We start from the raw sequence: 19,313 nt of genomic DNA, 5'->3' as shown, positions 1-19,313 counted from the left end.
CAGTAAGATTGGTTGCTGTTTTTGTGACACTTTCTACTCTGGGCTGCCTACAGTGGTGGTGACAGGGACTGCTCTTCATTTGGTCTAGCTGACCTCTGGGTTCTCCTGATCCTATAATTCTGTCAATAAGTCTCATATCTTTTAAATCACAGAGTTGAGATCTCAGCCAACCCCAATCCCAGGATATAAAACAAGGCCACTCACTGGCCTCCTTACAGATTGCTCTGCATAATCCAGACCACAGTATGCCACAAGCAACAGAACAGGGTGCAAATTGGTACAATGCATTCACAAAAACACCCCCCAAAACTCCTCTTCACCTCTAATCTAACATGAGTTCCTTGCTAGCCCCAAATATGGTGATCAGATTGATCTTGAGTGCTAAGGATATAGCTTAAAACAGCCTTCCCCAACCTGGTGCCCTCCAGATGTTTTGGACTACAATTACCTTCACCCCCAGCCAGCATGGTCAATGGTCAGGGATAATGGGAGTTGCACTTCATACATCTGGAAGGCATCAGGTTTGGGAAAGCTGGCTTAAAGCACAGAATTTCTCTTACCTTTCCTGTTGCATAGACTGAAGTAACACTTCCGTGCAGACACTGGGTGCAATTCAGAATCACCACATTGCGATCAGTTGCTTTCTTCAGCTCATCTAGCAAGTCTGGGCAATTATTGGGGGCATTCCCACTCCCATAGGTCTCAAGTACAACCCCTTCCATAGGGCTCTGGAGAAACGCCTTCACCTGCATGAAAGAAAGAAAATATATATATATATATATATAAAGTTCCAAAATGTTTGCCACAATTGAAATATGCCTTCTCTATATATTAGCGTTTATTTTTTTCTAAAATACAACTTCTGGAGGAAAAAAATTATGGAAAGAGTTAAATATGGACTTCAGTTTCTTATTAGCTTGACTGCTGGCACGCAGTACAAACATTGCCTATTGTTATGGTCAACCAAAAACATATGGACAATCACAAGTGCTTATAAACAAAAGTGCTATATAAGTAAGATTGAGAATGGGATGGGACGTTTAGAAAAGAGATGCCTTCCTGTATACATAGACATAGCTGTATGGGGTACAGGGTGGGGAGGAGTAATGCTAGTGCATTCTGTATACAGTGCAAGAGCAAGATTTGGGTAGGCAGAGACTGGTCATATGGGGATAGACAACTTCATTGCTGTGGAGAGCCAAAATGGTGTGTGTGTGTGTGCGTGTGTGTGTAAAACATACTCTGTCTATTCTAATTATGGAAAATCAAAATAATCTGCATAAACGGGGAAGGGACATTAGCTGGAGGACATACCAAAGTGACCCCAGAATGAAAAGCCAGCCATTAATTTTATTTTGTCATTTATTATTAAACTTATATCACACACTTCCTCCTAGAAGCAGCCCAGGGCGGCAAACACAAACACTAAAAACACTCTACATCTTAAAAACAAAAGGCTTTAAAACATATTAAAACAAAACATCTCTAAAAACGTTAAAAAAGCATATTTTAAAAACATTAAAACAAAACATCTTTAAAAACATATTTTTTAAAAAGCTTTAAAAATCTAAAATGATTTGTTTTGAATTGATGGAAAATTTGGAATTGGTGGATGCTTGGAGACATATAAATAATAATGCAAAGGAATTTACTTATTTTTCAGAAAGGCATAAAACATTTTCGAGGATTGATATGATTTGGATGTCTAAAAGTTTAGTGAAAGATATTTCCAAGATGGATGTATTACCAAAAACTTTTTCGGATCACAATCCAGTGATACTGACTTTAAAAAAAAAAAAAAATCTTGGATTTAAATGGAGACTAAATGAATCTTTATTACAGAATGATAAAATAGTGCAGGAATGTAAGAAGAAATTAAAAGAGTTTTTTGAACACAATTTATATAAAGGAACAGATGAAAATATTGTTTGGGACACAAGTAAAGCATTTATGAGGGGATATTTTATTAAATGTAACTCTGAATTAAAAAAGAAGAAACAACAGAAAATGCAATTAATCTTGGAAGAAATAAAACAAAAAGAGGAAGAATTGAAAAAGAATCCAACCAAAGCTTCTACTGTAAATCAAATTAAAATGTTACAGAAACAAGTGTCAATGTTGACAGAGAAATTGAAAGGAAATTAAACTTTGCTAAACAAAGGACTTTTGAATTTGCAAATAAACCGGGGAAATTGTTAGCATATAAATTAAGAAAAGAACGACAAAAAAAATCTTATTTTAAAGATACAAGAAGGAGATGAGATGTTGACAGACAATGTAAAAATCCAAAGGGTTTTTCATCAATATTATTCAACTTTGTACAAGTGTCAGGAAATTCCCTCTGAAAAAATAGAAGAATATATATCAAAACAGAATTTGCCTAAAATTACAGATTTTCAGAGACAAGCTATTAATGGTCCTATTACGTCAAGAGAAATATCTGAGGCTATAAGTAAAATTAAATTAGGAAAGGCGCCAGGACCGGATGGACTATCAGCAATGTATTACAAAAGCTTGGAGGAGGAACTTCTATTACCTTTACAGTACACAATGAATTCTATTTTGCAAGAAGGGAAGATACCGGATAGTTGGAAAAATGCCAATATAACATTAATACCTAAAGAAGAGCAGGATCTAACTAAAACAAAAAATTATCGACCAATATCTTTATTGAATAATGATTATAAAATTTTTACAACGATTTTGGCCGAAAGAATGAAAATAATATTGCAACAATTTATTCAGGAAGATCAAGTGGGGTTTTTACCTAAAAGACAATTACGTGATAACGTCAGGAATGTTTTGAATTTATTGGAATATCTTGAACAACGAAATGACATACAAGCAGCCTTGATTTTTCTGGACGCTGAGAAAGCATTCGATAATTTGAATTGGAAATTTATGTTTAAGGTTCTAGAGCAAATGGACTTTGGAGATAATTTTATAAAATGGATCACATCGATTTATACATCACAGAAGGCACAGATAATTGTCAATGGGGATTTAACGGACTCATGTGAAATACAAAAGGGCACAAGACAGGGATGTCCACTGTCCCCTCTCTTATTTATTTTGGTTCTAGAAGTGCTGCTTAGAGACATAAGGCAAGACAAAAGGATTTCGGGAATAAAGATAAAAAAAGAGGAATATAAATTGAGAGCATTTGCTGACGACTTGATAATTGTATTAGAAAATCCCTTGGAAGGAATCAAAATATTGATGGACAAATTAGAAGAATTTGGACCATTAGCAGGATTTAAGATCAATAATCAAAAAACGAAGATGCTGGTAAAAAATTTATCTTTAAGAGATCAAAAAGAGTTAATGGAGAAGATAGATTTTAAAATAGAAGAAAAGGTGAAATATTTAGGTATCATTATGACAAATAAAAATTCAAAGTTGTTTCATAACAATTATGAAAAATTATGGTCAGAGATTAAGAAAGATTTGTTAAGATGGGATAAATTACAGTTGTCATTAATGGGCAGAATATCTGTAATAAAAATGAATGTATTGCCGAGAATGATGTTTCTATTTCAAACAATACCTGTCATATCCTCTGATTTACCTTTTAAACAATGGCAAAAAGATATTTCTAAATTTGTTTGGCAGGGGAAAAAACCAAGAATTAAATTTAAATTACTACAAGACGCCAAAGAAAGAGGAGGATTGGGTTTACCAAATTTGAGACTTTACTTTGCTGCTTGTTGCTTAGTCTGGATAAAAGAATGGATTGTATTGAGGAACAAAAGATTATTAGATTTGGAGGGTCATAACCTGAAGTGGGGATGGCATGGATATCTATGGTATGATAAAGTAAAAGTTAATGTGGATTTTAACAATCATTTTATAAGGCGTCCTTTGTTGAATATATGGAATAAATACAAAACAAGATTCTTTTCGAAAATACCACTATGCGTTTCAAGTCAAGAAGCGTTTTATAGAAGAGAAATGGCTGGAAAAGAGAAACGGTTAACTTACCAAGAATTATTAGAAAATGTGCATGGAGAATATATAATGAAAGAGAGAGAACAACTAATAAAGGAAGGATATAGTTCTCAATGGTTTGCCTACTTACAATTGTTAGAAAGATACAAAATGGATAAAAAAATGTATGGGTTTGAAATAAATAAATCTGATTTTGAAGTAGATTTGTGTACAAATGATGAATGTATAATTGCAAAAATGTATAAATTTTTATTGAAAATGGATATGGAAGAAGAACATGTAAAAGAGTGTATGGTCAAGTGGGCAAAAAATTTTGGCTATAATATACAAATGGATCAATGGGAAAATATGTGGAAAAAAGGTTTGAAATTTACATTATGTTATAATCTTAAAGAAAATTTGTATAAAATGATGTATCGTTGGTATATGACTCCAGAAAAGTTGTCAAAAATGTATAGTAATGTTTCTAATGTATGTTGGAAATGTAAACAACAAGAAGGATCTTTCTACCATATGTGGTGGTCGTGTAAACAGGCAAAATCATTCTGGGCACAGATAGGTAGGATGATGCAAAAAATCTTGAAGATAAATATTCAGTCAAAGCCAGAATTTTTTCTATTGGGCTTTATGGGTAAACAAAAAGAAAAGAAATATGGAAGAATAATATTATATATGATCACGGCAGGAAGATTATTATATGCACAAAAGTGGAAAATGGAATTAATACCAACAATGGAAGAATGGCTATTGAAACTAATGGACTTAGTCGAGATGGACAAATTGACATGCCTTCTCAGAGAAAAAACGAGAGATACATTTCTTAAGGAATGGAAGCCTCTTTTCGACTTTTTGTTGAAAGAAAAAAATGAAATGATGATAATGGGATTTGATGATTAATCAAGATAGACTATGGAAAAAAGTGAACTTTGTATGTTTTAGGGGTCAAGTTTGATATATATTATGTACCTATAGCTGATCTGTAACAAATCGGAAGTCAAGTTTTTTCTTTTTATTTTTGCTGTATTGTTTTTGTTGTTTGATTTTGTTGTGTCTGTTTTATAAAAATTTGAATAATAAAAATTATTACAAAAAAAAAATCTAAAATGATTTCAGCACAGACACAGACTGAGATAAGGTCTCTACTTAAAAGGCTTGTGGAAAGAGAAAGGTCTTAGAACCATATTTTTAATTTTTTTATTATTACATTTTTATCCCACCTTTTATCATCTGCAGGGTTCTCCTTCCAATTTTACCCTCACAACAACCCTAATGATCCGACTTGGTATAAAGCAAAATCTTATATTAAACCTAATGAGGTATCCGGAGCACGGTCTTGTCCTCATTTATTGGATGAGTTTCAGTTGGTACAGCTTGAGGACGTTGACAAGGTGCTTGGACTGGTGCGTGCAACCACCTCTGTACTGGATCCTTGCCCCTCTTGGCTAGTGAAAGCTGGCAGGGTTGGAACAGCCGGCTGGGCCAGGAAAGTGATAAATGCCTCCTTGAGAGATGGAGTGGTCCCTAGTTGCTTAAAAGAGGCAGTAGTGAGACCACTCCTGAAGAAACCTTCCCTGGACCCAGATAATTTGAACAACTATAGACCGGTAGCGAATGTTCCATTCCTGGGCAAGGTCTTAGAATGGGTGGTCGCCAGCCAGCTCCAGGTGCTCTTGGATGAAACCGATTATCTAGATCCGTTTCAATCTGGTTTTAGGCCCGGTTTTGGCACTGAAACAGCCTTGGTCGCCCTGTATGATGACCTATGTCGGGAGAGGGACAGAGGGAGTGTTACTCTGTTGATTCTCCTTGATCTCTCAGCTGCTTTTGATACCATCAACCATGGTATCCTTCTGGGGAGACTCACGGAGTTGGGAGTTGGAGGTACTGCTTGGCAGTGGCTCCACTCCTACTTGGTTGACCGTCTCGAGAGGGTAGGGCTTGGGGAGCATTGCTCGACACCCTGGACTCTCCATTGTGGAGTCCCGCAGGGATCGGTCCTGTCCCCTATGCTTTTTAACATCTACATGAAGCCGCTGGGTGCGGTCATCAGGAGCTTTGGAGTGCGTTGTCACCAGTATGCTGATGACACGCAACTCTGTTTCTCCTTTTCATCTTCTTCAGGTGAGGCTGTTAATGTGCTGAACTGTTGCCTGGCCGCAATAATGGACTGGATGAGAGCTAATAAACTGAGGCTCAATCCTGACAAGACTGAGACTCTGTTAGTGAGCGCCTTCTCTGACCAGATGGTGGATGTTCAACCTGTTCTAGATGGGGTTACACTCCCCCTGAAAGAACAGGTTCGTAGCTTGGGGTTCTTTTCGATCCATTCCTGTCTCTCGAAGCGCAGGTGGCCTCGGTGGCACGGAATGCGTTCTACCACCTTTGGTTGGTAGCCCAGCTACGTCCCTATCTGGAAAGCGACGACCTCGCTTCAGTTGTGCATGCTCTGCTAACCTCTAGATTGGATTACTGCAATGTGCTCTACGTGGGGCTGCCTCTGAAGACAGTTCGGAAACTACAGCTAGTGCAAAATGCAGCAGCTAGACTGTTGACGAGGACTAGGCGGTCCGCACATATAACACCTGTTCTGGCTCGTTTGCACTGGCTACCTATCTGTTTCCGGGCCACATTCAAAGTGCTAGTTTTGACTTATAAAGCCTTATACGGCGCGGGACCACAATACCTAGCGGAACGTCTCTCCCAATATGAACCTACCCGTTCACTACGTTCAACATCTAAGGCCCTCCTCCGAGTTCCAACTCACAGAGAAGCTCGGAGGGTCGTAACAAGATCTAGGGCCTTTTCGGTGGTTGCTCCCAAATTATGGAACAGTGTTCCTGATGAGGTGCGCCTGGCGCCTACACTTTTATCTTTTCGGCGCCAGGTTAAAACCTTTTTATTCTCCCAGGCATTTTAATTCTATCTTTTAGCTTTTAATGTATATCAGGTCGTTTAATTGTTTAATATGTATGCTTTTACTGTTTTTGTGATTCTATTGTATTTTATCCTATGTTGTGCACCGCCCTGAGAGCCTTCGGGCTGTGGGCGGTATAGAAATCGAATAATAAATAAATAAATAAATAAATAATGTTGAAGGAAGTACTAACTACACTGAATGGCAGCAGCTCTCCAGGATTTCAGACAGCAGTCTCCCAGTCCTATGTGGAAATGTGGGGGATTGAATTTGGGACTTTCTGCATGCAAGGCAGATGCTCTACCACTGACTCTATGACTCTACCACTGACTCTACCACTGATGCTCTATGTCCCTTCCCCTTCCACTTTCCACCTACTTCCCCAGCAGCCTTTGCCCCTCCCCCTCAGCCATTTGAGTCTCAGACCCACATTTCTAAGAAACGCACAGGTCTGTGATCCCAGCTGCATGAAGGGTTAAGCACATATGCACCCTTTCTGCTACTTCTAGTCTGCAAATTATGCATGTGCCTGCCTCTCAAATGCATGAGATTCAAAAGCATAATAAGAGATGGATTTGTTACATCTTTGATTGCACTTTCCACAAGTGTCTTGGAATGCTCCCATTCCAATTTTTGACATGAATGTGTTCTATGATATTTCTCTCCCACATCTGAACAAACATTGTGAGACCGTTGACTACATACAACTAGCTCTGAGAAAAGCAGTGGCACAGAGGCACTTTGAGAGTGGCTCAACAACGCCACCACTTTTTCTCATTGCTCATTATATGTAATCAACAATCCTACACTTGGGTGTCATCATAGCTTTTCTTCCTGAGATGCTCTCAACAACTGAGGAGGAGGCAGACTGACCGCTGCAGCAGTGATCCCTGGGAAGATCCTCAGTAGGCCAACATGGCAGTTCATGTTGGTGTGGATTGCAAATCTCTTGGTGGTTTTGGCTCTCCAAACTGTCTCCCAGTCAACTGTGAAAACAAAAGCATTAAATTAAATAAAAAGTTTGGGTTTTTTTCAATCCCGGTTCTAAATCCACCTCTTTTATGAAGCCTTTGGCATAATTCTCTTACAGCACAATCCTATGCAGATCTAAGGGTCCTATCCAACACTGCTGTCCTATCAGCGCAACAGACTTCTGCTGGTGCTACAGAACTTTCCCCTCCTCTCCTCTCCAGCCCCTTGCGCAGTCTCAAAATCTGCTCCATTGGGTTGGAGGACAATCTGAACTACAGAAGACTCAGAACTATCTGGACTGTAGTGTATAAGTCCTTTGTACTAGCATGATATGAAGAAGCTCTTCTACAAAAGACACATTCTGATATTTCAGTCCAAGCCAGTGTGGTGTAGTGGTTAAGGTGCTGGAGTACAACCTGGGAGACCAGGGTTCGAATCCCCACACAGCCATGAAGCTTACTGGGTGACCTTGGGCCAGTCACTGTCTCTCAGAGGAAGGCAATGGTAAACCACCTCTGAATACCTATTCATAGGGTCGCCATAAGTCGGGATCGACTTGAAGGCAGTCCATTTCCATTTCCCCCCCTCGTACCTAGCAAGTGCAACTGTATTAACATGTGCCTTGGGGATGGGCACTCAGCAAAGCCAATTTGCCAGGCGTCAGCGACATGACACATATTTCTCATGTCTTTTTAAAAGGCAGATGTTGTTACTCTTACCACTAATCATCTCCAGCGTTTATAATGCAGTTGCTAGTGATTAAATAAAATGGCAATGATTCAATTAAGTGTGATTATACGTTGCAAGCCAGATGCCAGCTGTTTAACTAATAGTCACTCTTGAGCTCCCATTACCAAATGCCAAACATTCGTTATTAATTTGGGAAAAGCTCACTATCTGTGCCTACTAAACAATGGTGTGTGTAAACAATCTTAAAGACTGGCAGAAAGTTGAATTCAATAATATGTATGTATACACAGATCTGACTCATACATGGTATAGTCTTTTTTATCCAAACAATTGTGGGAACATGCAAAATTCCCAGCTAAAAAGAGTCTGAAGAACCAGGAGTTTGCATTATGAGCTACACTTGCTGAAACTCCCTCGCCTACATGACCGTTAAAGGCGCAAGAGCCCCTTTTGTATCTGGCCACCCTTGTCATTACTGGAAACACCAAACACTCCTTGAGGCCTTAAGTTGAGGGTTTCAGGTTCTGCTTGTGGGCTTCCCATAGGTAGGCATCTGGTTGGCCGCTGTGAGAACAGAGTGCTGGACTTTTGGCCTCATCCAGCAGGGCTGTTCTTATGTTCTTAGCCAAAGGTAGGCTTAAAATGGATTTGTTCCTCTGCCATAGTTTTTGAACAGGCGAAGTGACGCACATGTGATTAGAGTGATGGTATCCCAAGGAAAATCATAGAACCCCCAATCATAGTTCCAAAACTGCATTAGACAAAACCTCCACCCTAAAAATCTTTTAATGTTTTTGGTCTATGTTTTTGTATGGATTGTATTTTTGCTCAGAGCTTGGAAAAGTTACTTTTTTGAACTATAACTCCCATCAGCCCAATTGTGCTTTTGTTGTACGTTGCCCAGAGTGGCAGACTAATCTCTGCCAGATAGGCATCTAACAAATCTAATAAATGAATAAATGAATAAATAAATAATAATTAATAATAATAATAATAGAGGACCTGCCGTTAGTCCCGGAAACTCTATGCTCTTCAAGGTTTCAGACATCAGTTTTTCTCAGCCCTGCTACCAGAGACTTTCTTAACTGGAGGTGTCATGGATTGCACTTGAGGCCTTCTGAATCAGGTAAGCCACCCCTGTTTGAAATGATGGTGTGTGCTTTACAACTGTCCTCTTCCCTTCTATTCCTTTTTCTTTAGGTGTCATGTCTTTTTAGATTGTAAATCTGAGTGCAGGGCCTGTCTAGATACTGATTTTTGTAAACCACTCTGACAGCCTTTTTGGCTAAAGGGCAGAGTATAAATGGAAAATAACCTAAGGACCCTCTCACATAAGAATATTCCATCATATGCAGCAGCTATCAGCCAGGAGCTATGATTATAAGAAGCCCTGGAAACAGTAATAACTCAACTCACAGGTTTTGTTAGGAAGATGCAACAGGTACACTTCTCCTCCTAGGCCTTCTGTCTCCCCAAACCCCACTCCTCTGCTCTTCCCCTCAGTTTCCAGAGCTGCACAACCTGCAGCCAGTGCAAATCCACGCTCCTGTCACTCTTTACAGCCGGGACCAACCTGAGCTTATCTCACTCTCACAGCCTTCAGATCCACCCTAATATTAAAAAACTTTCATCCGTCCTTGTAAGCCCAAAGACTCCCACTCACAGAATTGTCACCACCACCACAACAAAAAGATCCCAATTTAAGAAGAAGAAAAAACCCTACAGTACAACATTAAACATACCTATAACAGCATTAAAATTGTGGGGTGGACGGAAATGGAATGAAATGTATTTATTTATTATTACATTTATATCCCGCCCTTCCTCCCAGTAGGAGCCCACAACCAATCACAGTAACACTGGCACCAGCTTACTCAGTGACTGTTTTTAAAAGCTATACCTTCTACAACGTCCCTAAATACCAATAAAGAGGAATTGAGGGTGGCAGACTCCCCAGCAAATGAATTCCACAATGAGGGAGTAACCATCAAGAAGGTCTTGTGTCTTGCAGCCACATATCTTGCATTGAAAGATTGAATATTTTGACTCCTGTCTGAAACTCTGGAGAGCTGCTACCAGTTGGTTGTTAATGTCCTTCCTCAGTGCTTAATCTAACTGGTGCAAATCTGTATTGCAGCCTTCCTCAGTCTGGTGTCCTCCAAATGTTTTTGATGACACCTCCCATCAGCCACCACCAGCATGGCCAATAGGAGATGTAGTCCCAAACATTTGGAGGGCACCACATTGCACAAGGCTGGCTTAGGCAACACTGACCATTGTTCTGACATGAGATATGGCATCTATGGTCTCACTACAATCAACAGGTTAGACATCCTCAGAATCATGCTGATAAAATTTAGTATCTTGCAATGGTTAGCCCATCAGGCAAATTTGAGAACTACTACTGCAGAATTCTCTTCTTCAGTTGGGGGACTGAAGGCCACATCTGTATCCCATTAAGCCTCTGCCTCTTCCCTTCCATTCACAGTATTGCAAAGAAACCAGTAGAGGTACCAATAGTCACAAACAACAGCAGGTGCCATACACTGGTGAGGGCATTAGAAAGCATTTTGGAGAGTTGCCACCTTTTTTCCCTGCTCTTGGGCCTCAAACAGCACAGACTGACATGCAGCAATTAAGCAGGCACTGGGACAGAAATAAAGTGACAGGGAAATCTTCATCTGTTCAATTTCTTCATGCCAGGGTGACATTAAAGGCACAGGCAACAGGATTGGGGGGAGAGTGGGTCAGACAGGACACATTACCCAACTGATAACATAATTGCCTTAAGCTGCTTTAGAGGGTCACAAAGTGAGTGGCTGTTAGGAAATGACCTCTTGGGACAGAGAAGAGTTATGTTTTACATCTGAGAAGTTCAAAAAAGTAGAAACTTTTTTGATAAGGTTCCATAACAGCAGTATCCTAAGAACATAAGAAGGGCCCTGGTGGATCAGGCCAAAGGCTCATCTAGTCTAGCATCCTATTTTCACAGGGCCAACCAGATGCCCATGGGAAGCCCGCAAGCAGGACCTGAGTGCAACAGCGCTCTTCCTACTGGAGATCCCAGCAACTGGTATTTAGAGGTGTATTGCCTCCAATGGCAGGGGTAGAACAAAGCCATCATGGCTAGTAGTCAGTGATGATTACAGCCTTGTGGATATCCAGAAGCCTCTTTGTTTCAAAACCATCAGCAAGAAGGAGCAGACCTATCTGTTGAGGTCACAGACACCATACGTCCTTTTAGTATGTGAAAATCCATTCAGGAGATTGCAAATGAGCCCTGTTCCCTTTGCAGCACGTAATAGAGGCAACCCTGTCCAGAGGCAGGAGAGATTTAACTGATCCAAGCATGTTCTAAAAAGCAGAAGGACTTTGGTTAGGCAACATGCAGGAGCCACGCCACAATACAGGTTTGAACTCATTCATTTCAAGGAGCACAGTAGCTCTGAGAAGAGACACCTCCCTAAGGAGATTGGGGGGGACTTAACTCCATGTTATGAAATCAAACCAGAAATGCAACTTTTAATGAGTTCCGAGCTCCAGACAAGCAGCAATGCTTTCTTCTCACCTTTTCTTTGCTAGGCTAAAAGCAAGCCAGACCCCATTACATAAGTTTGTGAAGCATTCATTTTGAATGCAGGGAGGCAGCCAGGAGGTAGACTGTCATCAACAGTCTATGAGTGGAAGTTCCTGAAGCAAGACAAGGGGGGGGGGACACACAAACACATACACACATGCACACACACACCTCCTTCTCCTGGCAATAATTTTCTGTAAGATAATTGATTCGTGTTTTTTAAAAAGACGGAGAGAGTCTATCCTATTTAAATATTCATGACAAGAATAAACACGCCTGCAGTTAGGGGTGGGGGCGGAAGCCACCTAGATGTAAAGAAGTGACTTGCTTAGGATCACTTCACACATTATAGCTTTTAAGTGAACCCCCATGCGGCTTATAGATATACTTTTAAAAGTTAAAGTTGTGAATGAAACAAACATGTGTATCATTGAAATGGAATTCAATGGCAAACCCAGGTTTGTTGTACTGTGTAACATAAACTTTAGTATTGCCAAGTAACCACCCTGGCAGCTTTGGTCTCTCCTTACATAGAATCATGGAGCTAGAGAGGACCTCATAAAGCCAATCTTCTCCAATCTGGTACTCACCAGATGTTTGGAGTTGTAGTCCAAAACATCTGAAGGGCACCAAGTTTGCAAAGTCTGCTACAGGTCATCTAGTTCAAATCTAGGACTAGAATATCTAGGACTGGGCTCCTACTGGGAGGCAGGGTGGGATATAAATCAAATAATTGTTGTTGTTATGTGCTTTCAAGTCGATTACAGCTTATGGCAACCCTATGAATCAGTGACCTCCAATAGCATCTGTCATGAACCACCCCGTTCAGATCTTGTAAGTTCAGGTCTGTGGCTTCCTTTAGGGAATCAATCCATCGCTTGTTTGGCCTTCTTCTTTTTCTACTCCCTCTGTTTTTCCCAGCATTATTGTCTTTTCTAGTGAATCATGTCTTCTCATTATATGTCCAGAGTATGATAATTTCATCATTTTAGCTTCTAGTGATAGTTCTGGTTTAATTTGTTCTAACACCCAATTATTTGTCTTTTTCGCAGGCCATGGTATGCGCAAAGCTCTCCTTCAACACCACATTTCAAATGAGTTGATTTTTCTCTTATCCACTTTTTTCACTGTCCAACTTTCACATCCATACATAGAGATCGGAAATACCCCGGTCTGAATGATCCTGACTTTAGTGTTCAGTGATACATCTTTGCATTTGAGGACCTTTTCTAGTTCTCTCACAGCTGCCCTCCCCAGTCCTAGCCTTCTTCTGATTTCTTGACTATTGTCTCCATTTTGGTTAAGGACTGTGCTGAGGTATTGATAATCCTTGATAAGTTCAATGTCCTCATTGTCAAGTTTAGAGTTACACAAATCTTCTGTTGTCATTACTTTAGTCTTTTTGACGTTCAGCTGTAGTCCTGCTTTTGTGCTTTCCTCTTTAACTTTCATCAGCATTTGTTTCAAATCATCACTGGTTTCTGCTAGTAGTATGGTATCGTCTGCATATCTTATTGATATTTCTCCCTCTAATTTTCACACCTCCTTCATCTTGGTCCAATCCCGCTTTCCGTATGATATATTCTGCGTATAGATTAAACAAATAAGGTGATAATATATACCCTTGTCTCACTCCCTTTCCGATTGGGAACCAATCGGTTTCTCTATATTCTGTCCTTACAGTAGCCTATTGTCCACAGTATAGGTTGTGCATCACAAGCAGATGCTGTGGCACCCCCATTACTTTTAAAGTATTCCATAGTATTCTACACAGTCAAAGGTTTTGCTGTTATCTATAAAGCACAGGGTGATTTTCTTCTGAAATTCCTTGGTCCGTTCCATTATCCAACGTATGTTTACGATATGATCTCTGGTGCCTCTTCCCTTTCTAAATCCAGCTTGGACATCTGGCATTTCTCGCTCCATACATGGTAAGAGCCTTTGTTGTAGAATCTTCAGCATTACTTTACTTGCATGGGATATGAAAACAATAGTTCGATAATGACTGCATTCCCTGGGATCCCCTTTCTTTGGAATTGGGATGTATATTGAACGCTTCCAGTCTGTGGGCCATTGTTTACATATTTGTTGACCATTTTTGTCAAAATTTGGACAGATTCAGTCTCAGTAGCTTGTAGCAACTCTATTGGTATGCCATCTGTTCCAGGTGATTTGTTTCTTCCAAGTATTTTAAGAGCAGCTTTCACCTCACATTCTAAAATTTCTGGTTCTTCATCATATGGTTCCTCTGTGAATGAATCTGTCATCCTGTCATCTCTTTTACAGAGTTCTTCAGTGTATTGCTTCCATCTTCCTTTTATTTCATCTTGGTCAGTCAGTGTGTTCCCCTGTTGATTATTCAACATCCCTACCCTTGGCTTAAATTTCCCTTTCATTTCTCTAATCTTTTGGAACAGGGCTCTTGTTCTTCCCTTTTTGTTGTCTTCTTCTATTTCTATACCATAACTATTGTATAAATCAAATAATAAGTAAATAAAAATAAATAACTAAACATCCCCAACCGATGGATGCCCAGGCCCTGCTTGGACACCTCCAGGAACACTGAAGAAACACTAGGAAGTTGGGTTCAAAACCCACTACAGAAAGTTACTCTGGGAATCCACCATGCTCTTACTGTGCGGGCCTTGTTCGTCACTGTTTCTCAGTTCCCTCTCAGTAAAATAGGAACAGGGGCTGCCTTACATCAAGCAGGGCTTCTCGTCCATCTAGCCAGTTCTCAAGCAGAGGCCTTTCATGCACCCCTGCTATCTGACTAGGGATGGGGGAGAATATTCGCTAAATCGGTTTTATTACCAGATTTTGACATAGTCCAACAATCCGCATTGTTTTTGGACTGGCATTGATTTCTTGTGGCAGGTCGCAGCTATCATCAGCATGTTTTTTTTTAAAAAAAATAAGCTCCAAATTTTACATTACGTTGGTTTTTTTGCTGAAAACCCCCCGCCAATCAGCAATTGTGCAAACAATTGGAAACAAAACAATGGCGGATCAGTACTAAAAGCTGGACTGTCGGAATTCAAAAGGATGTGAAGCTACCGAATCCCATTCCTATACCTGACCCTTTTAACTGAAGATACCAGGGGATGAGCCTATGACCTTCTTCCTATGAAGCTTGGGCTCTACTGCTGAGCTACTGTCCCTCTACATACTAGAGGAATATTAGTGACCAGCCTCATAGGGTGAGGATTAATCAGAGCTTGGAAAAGTTACTTTTTTTGAACTACAACTCCCATCAGCCCCAGCCAGCATGGCCACTGGATTGGGCTGATGGGAGTTGTAGTTCAAAAAAGTAACTTTTCCAAGCTCTGGGATTAATACTATAAAGACAGTAAAGAACTATGCAAAATCTCTGACTAATGGTAGCAATAAGAACTGTATTAGCTAGCTCAGAGTAGGGTCTCCTTAGTGGTGATTCCTACTGTCTGGAAATTCCCACCCAGAGAAGTCCATCCGGCAACCTCTCCCGGAAAGCAGCTATCAACAGGTGAAGGTAGTGTTGTATCTAAAACCACCTCCCAGGTACTGACTATTATCAATAAACTATTCTGTTTGTTGAAGTCTGGTGACACTGCTACCTTATGCAGCCTTCGAACTTATTTGTTTTAATTGCATTTACATTTAATGCCACTTTTGATTTTTGTGCATCTATTTGAGTCCACCTTTAAAGGAAAGCAACTGATATATTTTTAATCAAAATTGTAGTGGGTTATAGCCAACAAAACCATCCCATTCATGCAAGGGATTACTGCTTGCACAACAGAATTTCCTCTCCTTCCCCGTGCAACCCTCCAAATCTATCCTAGGGGTTCCCCAAATCTCCAGAGAAGCTTTGGGGTGAGGGATGGGAAAAGGTGATAAAATTCCATTTTGCAAGCAGAAGTCCTTGTGTGAATGGGATGAATTTGGATACAAACCAGCATTTGTCTGGCTCAGTGGAGGCTGGGCTCAGTGACTGATGATGGGGCTGTTCCATCAAATGTAAGGCAGCAACCACCTGAAAACCAGAGACTAAACGTTAGAAACTAACCATCTGTATTATACATTTAAAGCATACCACTTTAAACAGCCATGGCTTCCCCCAAAGAATTCTGGGAACTGCAGTTTATTAAGGGTGCTAACAGTTGTTAGGAAACCCCTATTCCCCTCGCAAAACTCCCAGAATTCCTTGGGAAGAGGGATTGAAACGACTCTAGGAATTGCAGCTCTCCTAACTACTGTCAGCGCCTTTAACAAACTACAGTTCCCAGAATTCTTTGGGGGAAGCCATGCCTAATTAAAGTCATATGATACTGCTTTAAATGTATTATGCAGATGGGGCATAATATGGCTCATGGGGGGGAGGAGCAGTGATGCCGCTCAAGGGGATTATGCTGCAACAGATGCTGGAAGAGTAGGCCATACTTTCAGCCACACTTTCTTCTGCCATATTTCACACAGGAATCTGTCTTATACAGACTCAGATTGCTGGTCAATCTAGTTCAGTATTGTCTGCTCTGACTGGCAGCAGCTCTTCAGGGTTTCAGGCAGGGGTCTCTCCCAGCCTAGCTGGAGATGCCAGGGATTGAACCTGGGACCTTCTGCATGCAAAGCAGATGCTCTTCTGCTGACCTACGGCCCTTCCCCATCTTTCTGCCAGATTTATTTATTTATAAATATATTTGTATACCGCTATTTTGTTCAAAACATCAAAGCGGTTTACAACAAGTTAAGAACAAAACAAACAACATACAATAAAAACTTTAAAAATACAGTAAAAACAAAGATCAACTATTGCGAAAAGACATCTTCTTAATTGCCTGCTTAAGCCTGATGGAACAGAAAGGTTTTCAGCAGGCGTTTAAAAGTTAAAATAGAAGGTGCCTGCTGAATCTCTGTTCACAGAGCATTCCAGAGAACTAGGCTGATGACAGTGAAGGCTCGATTTCATGTCAATAATAAATTACCCTCACCAACTCGGGAGATGATCAAGCCGCTCCTGCAGATGATCTCTGTGATCAAGCTGGGATATAAGGGTTCAGGCAGACCCTAAGATACTCTGGCCCTAAGCTGTTCAGAGCTTTCTATATTGATACAAAGACCTTGAATGTGGCTCAGTAGTGAATGGGCAGCCAGTGCAGATGTTTTAAGATTGGTGTCACATGTTGTCAGCCATGTGTTCCCATCAGCAGTCTGGCCACCACATTTTGCACCAGCTGGAGCTTCTGAACCAGGGCCAAGGGCAGCCCCACGTACAGCGCATTGCAGTAATCGAGCCTCAAGGTTGGCAACACATGTACAACAGAAGTCAGGCTATCCCCATCCAGGAATTGCCTTGGCTGATGAACCAGATAAAGACGGTAAAAGGCACTCCTAGACACAGAGGATATTTGGGCCTCTAGGGACAAAGATAAATCCAGGAGTACCCCTAGACTACAAATATTTCAGAGGGAGAGCAACCCCATCCAGAACAGGTGACTTGCCTATCTCCTGGACATGTTTACAGGTTAAGCAGAACTCCCCTCCATAAATTCCAACAATATATTTATTTATTTTTAAAAACCAGCAGTCTTCACAGTCTGCAATACTGTTCCCATTATGCACCTCAACCTCCTCTTTATCCTTCCTTTAATTGCTGGAAGGAAAACACCACCTTTCCCTGTCTGTCTGGCACCTTCCATCCTAGACTGGCTGTGGAAACAGCTAGTTAGACATTTAGAAACAAATGTATGCAGCTCGCCTAGTTCAGCAATGACTCTCCCAAGAGGATTGCAGCACAAAGGCATTCTGGGCTTGATTAACTTCTCTCGAACCAAAACCATTTACCTCGTCCACTGGGACAGCAACTTCCTAAACGGGACTGTTCATTCTTGTACTCATCCCTGTCTAAATTCAGTTCCAATAAAAACAGAGCTTGTTATAACCTTCCCCCATATTACTATTCAGATTTACTTGTTTTCTCTCCATGTGCTCAATTGCTATAAGGACAGGGATACTTGAAGGACTTATAGATCACAGACAGGCTACTGAACAACTAATAACAGAGAAACTAGGAGAGAAAGAGTCAGATTACAAGGAGAAGTAACGATGCAGGGAAGGGTAAGGAAACAGATCTGAGTGAGTACACCCAGTGGTGAGCCAGGAGAGACAAAGGGAGAAGAGCAAGGGTGGGGGAAGGAAGCCACAGTGCAAGAAAAAACCTTAGGGGATGTAGGTATGAAGGGCTGCGCTATAGAAAACAGGCAAGTTTACCAGTCCTGTGATGAGAGGAGCATCTAAGCTCAATGGGTAAAGCTCCCACCAAGCAATATCTGCCAGGAAGAGATAACCTGGGGACCTTCACGAACACAATGACATTTTCCTGCTCTAGCCAAACTTTGGTGCCAGTTATGTCTGTTTCATGGGCAAACGTACCCAGTAGCTAGTCAACCCTCTACCCTAGCATTCTCACATTGTGTGCTATGATGTAAGCAAAGCTCACAACAAGACTCTATAGGACTTTGTACAAAAGATTCCATACCACTTCTGCTTTGAATAAGCTAACGTGTAAGATCGTAAGAAGAGCCTGCAGTTTCCTGCAACTGGTATTCGGAAGCATACCGCCTCCTATGGAGGCAGAGCACAGCCATCATGGCTAGTAGCCTTATCCTCCATGAATTTGTCTGATCCTCTTTTAAAACCATCCAAATTGGTGGCCGTTACTCCTCTTGTGGGAGCAAATTCCACAGCATTCCAAATGCGGCTGCACCATAATTTGTATAACGGCATTATAATATGGGCAGTTTTATTTTCAATACCTTTCCTAATGATCGCTAGCATGGAATTTGCCTTTTTCACAGCCACCACACACTGTGTTGACATCTTCATCGAGCTATCCACTACACCCCAAAGCCTCATTGCTGTTCAGTCACCGCCAGTTCAGACCCCATGAGCTTATATCTGAAATTAAGATTTTTTGCTCCTATATGCATAACTTTATGTTTGTTTACATTGAATTGCATTTGCCATTTTACTGCCCATTCACTCAGTTTGGAGAGGTCCTTTTGGAGTTCTTAGCAATCCCTTTTTGTTTTAACAATATAGTATCATCAGCAAACTTGGCCACCTCACTGCTCACCCCTGACTCTAGATCATTTATGATCAAGTTAAAAAGCACAGGTCCAAATACTGATCCTTGGATGACTCCACTTTCTATATTCCTCCATTGGGAGAACT

General features: G+C 40.7%; 1 protein-coding gene across 3 annotated transcripts in view; it reads right to left on the bottom strand.

Annotated features, from left to right (window-relative positions):
• The window catches only part of LOC133377719 (60 kDa lysophospholipase-like), a 107,653-nt gene that overhangs the window by 56,884 nt on the left and 31,456 nt on the right, over positions 1–19,313 (bottom strand). For all 3 annotated transcript variants that reach the window (XM_061612284.1, XM_061612285.1, XM_061612283.1), the window contains exons 7-8: positions 7,736–7,848; positions 561–746 (exon numbers count right to left, since the gene is read on the bottom strand). In XM_061612284.1, the coding sequence (XP_061468268.1) occupies positions 561–746; positions 7,736–7,848 (299 nt within the window). The remainder of the gene's footprint in view (positions 1–560; positions 747–7,735; positions 7,849–19,313) is intronic.

Source organism: Rhineura floridana, chromosome 2 (assembly GCF_030035675.1).
Source record: "Rhineura floridana isolate rRhiFlo1 chromosome 2, rRhiFlo1.hap2, whole genome shotgun sequence".
NCBI classification, from domain to species: domain Eukaryota; kingdom Metazoa; phylum Chordata; class Lepidosauria; order Squamata; family Rhineuridae; genus Rhineura; species Rhineura floridana.
Note: the sequence above shows the minus strand (reverse complement) of the source record. Positions and strands in the feature narration are given on the sequence as shown.